This window comes from Macadamia integrifolia, chromosome 12, assembly GCF_013358625.1.
Source record: "Macadamia integrifolia cultivar HAES 741 chromosome 12, SCU_Mint_v3, whole genome shotgun sequence".
NCBI lineage: Eukaryota > Viridiplantae > Streptophyta > Magnoliopsida > Proteales > Proteaceae > Macadamia > Macadamia integrifolia.
The window spans coordinates 18,627,964-18,639,357 of record NC_056568.1 but is presented as its reverse complement, the minus strand read 5'-3'; the positions used below and the strand labels follow the sequence as shown (position 1 = coordinate 18,639,357).

Here is an 11,394-nt window from a genome sequence, read left to right as displayed (position 1 = left end):
ATGTTGTTCTATCTTTCCCCACCTCAATGGACTAAATATATAGTGTCAAAGCTATGTCATTAATGGAAGAAGGTTCCGTAAAATGCATCGTGGTTTCTACACCAACGTAGAGACCAATTGGAACAAATATGAAAGCATCAATAGCGACAGAATTTCCACCTTTCATGCAAAACAGGGCAGTGGATCTCTCTACAGTTAGACACAGCGAACCTGCTAAAAGAACAGTGATGAATTTAGACCCAAACAGTTTGGTAGGAGGGGAGGGGATTCAAAAACTATGGTGACAACAAGAAGGCGCCTAGGCGACCAAGGCTCCCGTCCAGGTGAGAAAAAGGCACCTGGATGCCTAGGCGCAGCGATACTTTGACAACTATATATATTTATTTTATTAGAACTTGCTATTTACTAAAACAGTATATATTCAAGTCTGTTACTGTAAAACAACAGAACTGGATACAATATCAAATTCAAGCCAAGACGTATTCAGAAAATAACAGCCAAGTGATTTCATAACCTCAGCTTTCCATAACCACTGCGTGGGCGTGGTTCCTCTTGTCATTATATCCAACCTGTCACCAAGCTAACAAACTTTCTATGTCCATGGGAACAAACTCAACCAGCTAGCTTCTGGGTGAAGCTCCCCAGTCATTGCCTTCTTATCTTATAGAGATGGAGGGGTATTCATGTTAGTGTTAGTTAAGTGCCCGCGAGCCTGTTACTCTCAACTAATATATAAGACAAGAAGAATCTTATTTTTCTACAGGATAAAGGGTTGCAGGAACACAGAAAGACACCTTAAGGGTCCTTGATCAGGAAAGTGAATGAATGATGAAGGAGGCCAGCCAGCCGGTCTAGAGAATAGGGGAGAGGTAATGCAGCTTTATTGCCGACTATGCAGTAGTTAAGTACCTTTACAATTGTGTGAGCTCTAGCCTCTGTATTTCAACATCTGTACAACTCCATTTCCTTCTGTTATTATATCTGCCAAAGCAAAGCAAGTTCTAAATATTTGAGAAATGGAACAATAGGCATCTGGTTGGCCTCTATACTATTTTGAAATCCACAAACAAGTACTCCAGCTGATAGCTTTGGGGGGAGGGGAGGGGGGAACTTAAATGGTCATATATTATTTACCATACCAGATAAGAGATCTGATGGGAAAAAAAATTGATCACAAGTACTAAACTGCAAGATGTTTCATGTCAATTCATGTTAGAACAATATCAAATACACAAATTAGCTATTTGGAGAGTTTTCCCTGAAAGAATAGGGTTTTACAGGTACCGAAGAGACTCCCAATATGCCGCCTTGTGAATATTAGAGTAATACTAGTTTAACAAGCAAAATCTATGATGCACTAAAGAACATGCAGAGGTAGAATAGAAATTGCTGATCTAAGGGTCTTCGTCTTTTTCTCTGCAGCACGCCTAGGCCCTTCTGATTCCTCTCTTCTGGTTCCCCTTGCGGTGCCTTCAGTCCAACAAGCAAAAAAAGGAGCAGAAATCCCATGAAAATACACAGTGGAACTAAAGCCTTCAATAATAATAATACCAGAGAAGGCCAACAAAAAACCCAACCCCAAAAACAGGCCCAAAATAAATAACCATCTTGCTCATACCAAAGTCAATAAGTCCATCAAATTAGCCACTGACCAACAACAACAAACAACAACCAACAAATTCAGCCTTACAACAACAGCAGCAACAACAACCACCATAACCTTATCCCAACTAAATGGGGTCGGCTACATGAATTCAATAGAAGCATACATGATAAGAGAAGAAAAAGTAGTAGAAGGTAAAAAAGAAAAATGAAATAAAAGAAGTGAAAAGAGGTCAAACACAAAAATCAAAGTGGCATCTCAGGAACATTCTCCTAAAATGGGTCAGCTACATGGGTTTTTGTACTCCAAACAGCTCTATCCACGGTCATACATGGGTCTTTGCATATCTTTTCTTACCACTTCTCCTATAGTCATTTTAGGTCTGTCATTTCCTCTTTTAGCTACTTCTATTTGAATCTGGTCACTCTTCCCTACTGGTGCATCCATGGGTCTCTGTTAGATATGACCATACTCTCTCTTTCTCTCTCCCCCCCTCCCTTGTCTTTCGGCACATCCCCCTCAACATCCTCACCTTTGCTACGCCCAGTTTTTCTACATTACTCTTCTTGACTGCCCAACATTCCGCCCCATATGTCATAGCTGGTCTTATCACTGTCTTGTCGTTTGTCATATCACACTCCCATTGCACCTCTCCACTTCATCCAACCTACTTCAATTTGTGGGAAACATCATTCTCTATATCCCCCTCATTGTTAATGGTTGACCCCAGGTATCTGAAAAAAAATACTATGTGGCAGTTCTCACTCCTCAGGTTTCACTGCTTCATCAATTGTCATGGTTTGCCTAAAGTAACACCCCATATATTCTGTAAACTTGTTCTCCATAACTCCAGCTTCGCATTAATCCCTTCCGTTGTCTAATCTATCAAACTGGTTGACTCTAGCTTATCCCAACTTAATGGGGTCAGCTGAATGGATCCATGCAAAACAAAGTAGGGAAACATAGATCCAAAACAGCCTAGGAAAAAGGCAAAAAGAAGAGGAAAAAAAAAAAGAGATACCAGAGAAGTGAAAGACAAATGAGAGTAAGAGGAAAGAGGAACAACCCAACAAGCCAAGAGAAAATCAACTAAATAGGGTCAGCTACATGGATCATTGCCCTCCAATAGGATCTATCCAATGTCATACTTGGGACGAAACCTAGGCTATACATGTCATTCCTCACAAATTCTCCTACGGTCATTTTAGGCCTGCCCCCAGATCTTTTAGCCACTGACTACCTCATAAAAATGTGGCTACGGAGATACCAATGTATCAATTGCCAAGAGTTCAATTACTAAAAATAAAGGAGATGAGCTTGATTTCACATGGCTCCCAAAATATCAAGGTCCATTAAATTAGAGGTTTCAGAAGAATGTTTGCTTCCCTGTGCTATCATAGATTTAAGGTTTAAATGTAACCACCTAGGAGAGTTTGGGCGTCTTTGTTATTTAGTTCAATCTATAGGATTATATACTCCATTTGTTCAATGCATCCCATTCGACAAATGTAATGAGAGAACTACGTAGATTATTTGAGTGAATTATATTAGTTTGACTGTTTTGAGATAGCTACTGTTTGTGAATTCCTAGATTACGTCTATTCTTCTTCGTAACTGAGAGAACATGATGTAGATCACGACTGGACTGAAATATAATATGAGAAAGAAGCAGCCCTTGAACCAGACCAATTTAGCCTAGTGGTTCTAGGTTGGACACCTTCTAGAAGCCCCAAGAATCTCCCTACCGATTCCAATTTGGGGAGTTGTTTTTATCTTATAATGAGGCTTAGTCATAAGGAAGAAAGGGGGATCGAACAGCTTTCTAGAAGATGTGATTTGCTTCCTTTCTCTTTGTTTTATTCTTCTTATCAAACAAGTAAACCCAGTTTAGGAAAGTTCCATTGTTTCTATTCTTCTTAGTTTCCTTTTATTTATGTCTTCTTGTCCAAGGAACTAAAAGTTTCTTTTTTCTATTTATTTCCTTTTTTTTTTTTTTACTTTCCTATTTTGTAAAAGCTTTCCCAACCTATTTAAAGGGATTGATTGTACCTCTTTTGACACAGTTGATTAATGAAATTTTGAGTTGTTTGCTAGCCAAACTATTTTTGAGAGAGACTGAGAGATCAGCTGAGAGAGCTGAGGGACCCATTGGCTGAGATAGGTAAACCCTTCTATCTCTCCATCAATCTTCTTCCATTTTCTCTCTTTTATTTATTATATTTTTTTCTGAGTGTTGTGAGGCTTGTTTATGCTCCATTGAAGGCTTGTTTCAGAGGATGTATCAGCTATATTTGTTGCTTCTGTTCTGAGATCAAAGATGTCCTGTGACAGCCTTGGAAGAGAGAAATTTCGGCAGATTTCAATTCCCATATCTCCCTGTTCTCTGATCCACTTCAAGCCATACTTTGAGGACTTCATTGTGCTCACACAAGATTCCTTCAATTCACAGTTGAAGCTCTTCTGAAGCTTTCAGCTTTTGTTTCCAAAAGTTCCGTTTTTGGTGACCAAATCAAGATTCTTCATAACTCACAACCAGCCATCAACTTAGGTTAAGATTTTCAGGTTTTGTTGGGATTATTATATACAATTGACCACAGTTTTAGCCTCATCAGAGGCTTGGTTTGTGAGTAATTAATTATCTCCAATTGAGGTACTATTATTCAACTTTATTTTAAGCCTATTGTTTGGATTCTGAGTTTACATATCAATACTTGATTTTGAACCTTTGTAAGTGTTAATTACTAGAGATATAACCGTCAGCCATCATTGTCTAAGCTGACAGCTTTATTGGCATTGTTTCTTGACCTAGCTGTTTAGAATTTTATTTGTGTTGGGAGTTTGGGTTGCATCTGGGGCCTAGTTAAGCATCGTTACGGCAGGGCCTCAACAAACTGGTGGGCCCATGCAAGGGTTTGGGAGGTAGGAGACCCGAAAATTTTTTAGGGGCTATATGGGTATTTCAGTAAATTTTCTGTATAAATTTTTGCTATATATTTGCAGCGAGGATTTTTTCTCAGTAAGAAATCTGAGAGATGTGTGAGGGTGAGCAATGTAATCCAATTCTCCATTGATAGTAAAGTAGGATCTCATCTCACCCTCCTTCTCCCTCCCTCCCTCCCTCCCAAACAAACAGTTTTCAAAGTTGGGGGAGTTCACCCATACAGTTAGGACTCCCCTTATTTTATTTTCTTGCCTTGAAACCCCCCCCCAATAGCTATTAGAAGGATCTCCTTTTTCTTATTTTGATAAAATTGATCCCACCCCTATGGTGTGTGGACAATGGGTCTATCGCATATGTTTGCAATATGTTGCAGGGGTCTCAAGAGACCAGAGGGGCAAGAAAGAGTGAGATCACCGTCCGAGTGGGGACGGGAGATGAGGTCAATCAAGTAGCAGTCAGCACATTTATCATTTGTTTAAGTAATACTTGAGCTTTAAAGTTAAATAATTGTTATCATGTACCTGGATTCAATAGGAATTTAATTTCTGTTTCAAGACTTATTGATGATGGTTATAGAATTTCATTTAATGATGATTTGATTAGTACTCTTAAAGGCAAGCTTGTTGCCTCTGGTTATAGAATGAATGGCGTATATTTCCTCAAGTCTATCTTAAATGAATCAATAATTCCCATATGTCTATAGTGTAACATAACAAAAGCATTCTCCAGATAACCAAACTTCTCTCTAGCACCTTAGGCTAGGCCACATTGGTGTAGACAAGATTAACAGATCAACAAAGTCTTGATGTCCAACCTTATCCAACCTATGAATCTCTCCCTAGGATTGCCTGTTTGGCTTGTTGTCTTTCTCCCTTTCTTCTATTTTAATAAAAAAGAGGCCTTGAAAATTGATTTCTGAAATCACTAGAAAACAAACCATCATCCTGATCTGACTTACTAAAGGGTGTATGCATCTCCAATAAGTCTCCTGGCGTCAGAGAAGGCCAAGGACCATTCATATAGGTAAATAAGCCAGAGAAAATTTTCAAGCAATTCAATGGTAAATGCAGAAAACAAAAAATAAAATCACAAACCCACCAAACCAGAGACTTTAACAAACAAGGGGAATTCAAAGAAGAGGGGAGAGAAAACAAAACACACCTGAAAAAATTGAAATCTACATCAACTTCCCTCTGCCGCTGGAGAAGAAAAACAGCAATTCTCTCCGCAACTTCATTTCTAAGCTGATTTGATCTATTCACAGAACTACCCAACATCAATTTGAAAAGCGAATACCTCTTATTCCCTTAAGAGACGTCCTTGACATTAAGCAAAAAAGCAGCAGAGCAGAGAATCGAAGCAATGAAAGCGAAGAATCCCAAACCAATCATCAAGGAAATCCCTGCTACCACCAAGTCCATGAAACACTGTATAGCTGCACCTATCATCTTCTTTGAAGAGATCTGTTAATTTTCTCACTTCACAGGAGAAAGGGAAGTATGAGATTTCAATTTCTCCACCTGGGTTTTGTTGTTCCTTTCCTTACATCTCTTGAGCACCGAAGAAAAGCTGTCACAGAGACAGATCTATCAATGTCTATATAGGAAATCGAGAAAGTAGCATGGCTTTTCCAGACCGATGAGGGACAGATGGGCAGAGACGCTTGAGTGTTGACACAGCGTCCTCTTACATGTCTCTCTCCGACTCTCCCACTCAATCTCCGCAGTCCGCGCCGTCCAGGATTTAAAAAACCGGAACGGTGGAATCGGTATTTAACCGATCCGAGTTGATTCCTGCCGATTTTGACCGATTCAGGATGATTCGACCCCTGATCCCGTTTTTTAAAATCTTGGCCTCAAGTGGCCTCTAAGGCTATGTTTGGTAGCCAAGAGAAGAAAAGGAAAGAAAAGAAAATAGAATCTAGAAAAAAAATGAAACAGTGAGAAAATAAAAAGACTATGTATGTTTGGTAATCAAGAGAAGAAAAGGGAAAAAAATGAAAAAAATGAAAAAAACGAAAAAAACTTTGAATTTTTTGAGAGATAAACATATAGGAAATCATTGTGTAATTATTCATTTTTTATCTTCTTATGTTTTCAAATTTTCTCATGTTTTCTTGTGTTTTATGCAAGAATTTTTTGGGGGGAGCAAAGGAAAACTTCACGATTCCAAAGAAGAATTTTGAATTTCAAATGTTGAATCTTCTATTGGGTGAAGACATATCAAGTGCAAAGAAAATTTCCTAAATCAAGAAAAAAGTACAAACACAGCCTAAGGTCTAAGCAGGGTTCAACTAATGAGAGTCGTTATTAGGATTAGACTATGGAAATGGTCTAGCGTTATATATTATACTAGGGAGCGGGACAAGCACGCGGCTAGCTTTTTTGGAATTAGCAAGTCAATCCGTTCATCTCAATAGATTTTCTTTCTACCAAAAAAAAAAAAAAGTCAATCAATGGGGAAAAAAGGGTGCATACAGTCATTTTCAAACAGAGGAAGAGAGGTAAAGATGAAGCCAAGTATGTTGTGGCAACAAAATAAACAAGTACCTCCAATTATAAAGAACTTTTGGTCATACAAGAGACACAGAGAGATACTAAAGGCCTACTCTATGGTTTGAAGTAGGATAAAAACATAAGGCTGGGATGTTACAAAAATTTGGAGTAATTTGGTAGACTCACGTAATTTGGTTGTGACCAATAGCACCAATTCATGGCCTTGGATCTTGATACCTCTAATTTTTTATGTCTATAAATCTCCTGTTTTTTGACTAACTTTTGTCTCATGAAATCTATTGAAGAGGTGTTTTTGTTTAAGCGAATTGTTTACCCTTTTTTTTTTTATTAAAAGAATTGCTTACCTTGTTATGCAAAAAAAAATAAAAAATAAATAATAATGATAATACTAATAATAATAATATTGACACTACACTAAGTAGATGTATTCATTTAGAGAGAGACATTCCACCCAAAAAAAAAAAAGTTAAGAGAAAGATGGAAGATGGAACTTTGTTTTTTTCTGGGAGAATCTGAAAAGAAGTTAAGGAAGTTTGGGTAAATATAAAATGAGTATAGGGAAGTGAGAGTAATTGCCCTCGGTTATATCAGACACATGAACAATAGGTTGTGTTTGGTACGCATTCCCATTCTGAGAATGTGCATTCTCATTCTCATTCTCACAATAGAGAATGCATTCTTAGTGGAAAATGAGAACATTGTATGAGTATATGATTAGTTAAAATGCATTTGTAGTTTCAGAATGCTCGTGCATTTCATCGAACAACAGATGAGCAACACAAGTTACGAGCCAAGTAATCCCAACCCTTTCATTTGATCACATCTCTTATTTAACTACTGAGATCATATAAGCTCCACCTCCATTTCAATTCTCAAATATTTAAGCTCCAATCATCATTACTTATCTTCCCAACAATTATCGTCTCTTGCTTTCTAAACTTCCCTTATCATAATACAAATACATGAATCAAAACAAGAAGCAATAGAACTACTTTTGAAACTCTGGTAACAGAGGCAACAACCAGCTCATCGGATGGTGAAAAGGAACCTTTGATTCCAAATGCTTCCATACCATCTTCCTCTCCGCTGTTGCAACGAACCATCTCTAACTCTAACAAGCACGACAAAATTGACCAATCTCCTCCCTATAGGAAATAGAGCCAATAAGCTTACGATCATCTTCTGCTTCAAATCCGAATGGATTCTAAGACAGAACTAGTTTGCCAATTGACTGGAAATAAAGCCAATAGGATTTCTCTTGTGAATGTCTATGCTTGCAAACGGGTCAAGTTAAATCCGGTAGCTGAGCTCCTTCTTGGTAACACCACTGCCCCATTACCCAAGCTCCTCTCTTCAACTTCACCCTCATCCCCAACCACATTTTTGCCGCTTCATCCAAGACTAGTGCGTTGCTAACCGCCTCGGCCTCAAATGCATCCCTAGTCCCTACCCCAAAACAATTGGCCGACCCAGACCTCAATTGCACCCTCTTGGCCTAGGCCTCGTCCAATTCCATCCTTCCCACTCCCATCTCTTCGCTCTTTTCCACCTCAAAGGCATCAATCGTGACTCCAAAAAGAACTGATTCATCATCGCCACTCACAATGCCCATGGCCGCCTCTTTTCCAACGAGTCCAACGATCTCACACATAAGTTACAAGATAGAGGTTTCCCGCGGACAATTGGGTACATGGTCATTCTCCAATGTTTTCTCCTTTTTATGAGTTGCAGGAAATAGAAAATGGGCGTTGATGTCAAGTTCGGGAGGGGTGACTCAAAAGTTGAGCTAGAGAACAAGAATGCAGAATGGGAAAAAATCCCATTCAAGAATGGGCTGCATTCTTGAGCACATTCCAAAATTTGAGAATGGAACGTATACCAAATATTGTGTTGTATAGTCCAGAATGCGTTCTTGGCCCGGAATGCATACCAAACACAGCCGATATAGCTGCGGATCCATTTCTGCTTATTGCTCAACTGGTAACTGTGATCGCCACCATTGTGATATGTATGACATGCACATTTGTAGCATGTGATGTGTACATCAAAATTTATTCCAAAGCTGAAAAGCAGATGTAATAAGAGGAATTTCTTTCTACCACAGATGGACAGATGTCCTTTCTCTCGGTGTGATAGTTAAAAAATTAAAGGGTAAACCTCCCAAGGCTATCACACCCTTTCTATGTCTCATCTCCATTCTTATGGCCTAACTTATCTCTTCCTTCAGAGTGACTTATTTTATCTTCTTATAATCTCATCTCTTTTAATAATGGTGTTTCTCTGTATTTCCAATAAATCATGGTCTGGCACTTCAGAATCATACAAAGCTACACAATGAATTTAAAAATATCTAAACAAATCATCTTTTTTATGTATATTTGTCAGATCCAGTGATTAATTAATATCACAGAGCAAAGCAATAATGTAACTTGACAATCTTTCTCCAATAAAATTCTATACTTCTAGAGCTAAACTTCAAATTGTTTGTCCTTATTAAATGGATTTCTGTGCAATGATGGGTATAACTTGCAACTGGATAACATACAAGTGAATTCAACTGTTGCTGCAAACGGGGTGAAGAACAGTGTAATAATGGTACAAGGTGTAACAGTGCAGTCATCAATTAATTGTGTAATCTCAATGGTAGATTAACAACACTTTTTGAAATTTTCCACTTCTATAGTCTGAAACTGCACCTGCAGCGTGGTATAGTTGCCATATCATGGTCACTCCATTGATCTGCGAGTTAATTCCAATGAGGACTCATTTTGGAGCTAATCCACAAGAAGGGGGGGGGGGGGCAACAATCATAGTCATTTAATATCTCTAGTAGGCCACGCCAGGATGCTATTAATCCAAGATACAGATTAATGTTCTACAAATTTTGAGATGCTGAGAATCTCCTGAAGTAGCCTTTGCTGTGTACTTTGTTCTTCAGTAATGGAAGAAAAAACCCTCGTACTTTTGACCATTAACACGGTGAATCTAAAGTTCCATTAAAACTCAAGTAAAAAAAGGTACAATTCCAACCTTGCTTGGCAGCACCCTCTCTGATAAATCCTCTTCCAAAATGCAGTTAGGGTATAGAAAAAATGCTCTGCTGTTTAACAGGAAGCATTTGTTATGACAAGTGATCTGTGACTTCTGACCAGCCATCTCAGAAATTTTAGTAAGTCATCTTGTTCAGCCTCTTCTTCTGGAGTACCACCTTCTAAAATTGAAGGACTGGATAGAGGAGATTTTAGTGTGAACAGCTGTCCTTTTAACTCATGCCAACAGACTTAAAAGCCAATAGGCCCAACACCTGAAGGATCCAAAAGACAGCAATGTAAGTCATTTTGCACCAAGGTTACCTCCTCTTTGAACTAGGGTGCAAACTGCGCCACACAAGTCTTATGTGCGACTGGAAATTCATGTATGCCATACGCATACAAACATAAGCTTGCATAAGTATGTGGGCATACACTTAACTGAACATATTTATAGAGGGAAGATAATTCTTTCTTGTTAAGTACTGAATTATAAATGCTCTGTATTTGCAAAAAAAAAAAAATGTTGTGAGAAAGGATTGAAGAACCTTTTCAATGAAAAAAAAAAAATTTGTTATAAAACATTAAAAAGTAGTCAATAATATGCAAAAAGATCAATAAAACTGCAAAAGGCATCTGAAAAGTTAAGATCTGTCTTATATCATCAACATTGACTTTCTGTTGGATATGTGTGCCATCAAATCCAAATTAAAGTATGTTAAATAAAATTAATTTCCATTATCATTTTATGTGTGATGTGTTGTCCTAAGGATAAACCGTTAAAGTGTTCACAAATAGGGACAGTATTGGGCATACTGTTCATAGGGTTGTCATATTGTGTATTTTCAGAATGCGACTCCAAAATATAAATGTTAGCATTCATATTGTATGTATATTGGACATAACTACATTGAGAGTCTAGTATGGATCACCATCAGTCGTTTACGAAATAAGGTTCTTTGCTAGTTATTTTGGTCCCCAATGCCTGAGAGGTCCTTATCATTGGTGTTATACTGTGTGTTTTGGTGTAACAATGGTTGATGCCTACACTAGCTATATTTTTTTTATCGGTCTCCTAGATTCACAATGCAGTGTGAATGGAGGAGATATTCAATATGGAATCCACTTCCGGATCAGGGAGAATATCCTAAGAGAATTTCCTGACAATGATTTGATGAAATTCCGAGCTCAATTGCTTACAAATGCATTTATCTATTTATTATTATTATTATTATTATTATTATTATTATTATTATTATTATTATTATTATTATTATTAATATATATATATATATATATATTTTT

The 11,394-nt window shown here is 37.8% G+C and overlaps 2 protein-coding genes across 4 annotated transcripts in view; both read right to left on the bottom strand.

Annotated features, from left to right (window-relative positions):
- Positions 1–1,181: 1,181 nt before the first annotated feature.
- Positions 1,182–6,270, bottom strand: LOC122058275. 2 transcript variants are annotated; one of them, XM_042620885.1, is made up of 2 exons: positions 5,706–6,270; positions 1,182–1,470 (listed from the first exon to the last, which is right to left on the bottom strand). In XM_042620885.1, exon 1 carries the CDS (start codon positions 5,990–5,992, stop codon positions 5,852–5,854), a length of 141 nt encoding a protein of 46 aa, XP_042476819.1. In that variant the 5' UTR covers positions 5,993–6,270; the 3' UTR covers positions 1,182–1,470; positions 5,706–5,851. The 2 variants fall into 2 exon arrangements, with proteins under 2 accessions (XP_042476819.1, XP_042476820.1); XM_042620886.1 differs by lacking the exon at positions 1,182–1,470 and adding an exon at positions 1,477–1,647.
- Positions 6,271–9,602: 3,332 nt separating this feature from the next.
- LOC122057189 (ruBisCO large subunit-binding protein subunit beta, chloroplastic-like) overlaps positions 9,603–11,394 on the bottom strand; it is a 10,133-nt gene continuing 8,341 nt past the window's right edge. For both annotated transcript variants that reach the window (XM_042619212.1, XM_042619211.1), the window contains one exon: positions 9,603–10,364. In XM_042619212.1, coding sequence (XP_042475146.1) covers positions 10,342–10,364 — 23 coding nt within the window. In that variant the 3' untranslated portion in view covers positions 9,603–10,341. The remainder of the gene's footprint in view (positions 10,365–11,394) is intronic.

What these genes read in the sequence shown, in the direction of transcription:
- LOC122058275 (XM_042620885.1), bottom strand. Translation starts at nt 5,992, where the DNA reads ATGATAGGTGCAGCTATACAGTGTTTCATGGACTTGGTGGTAGCAGGG.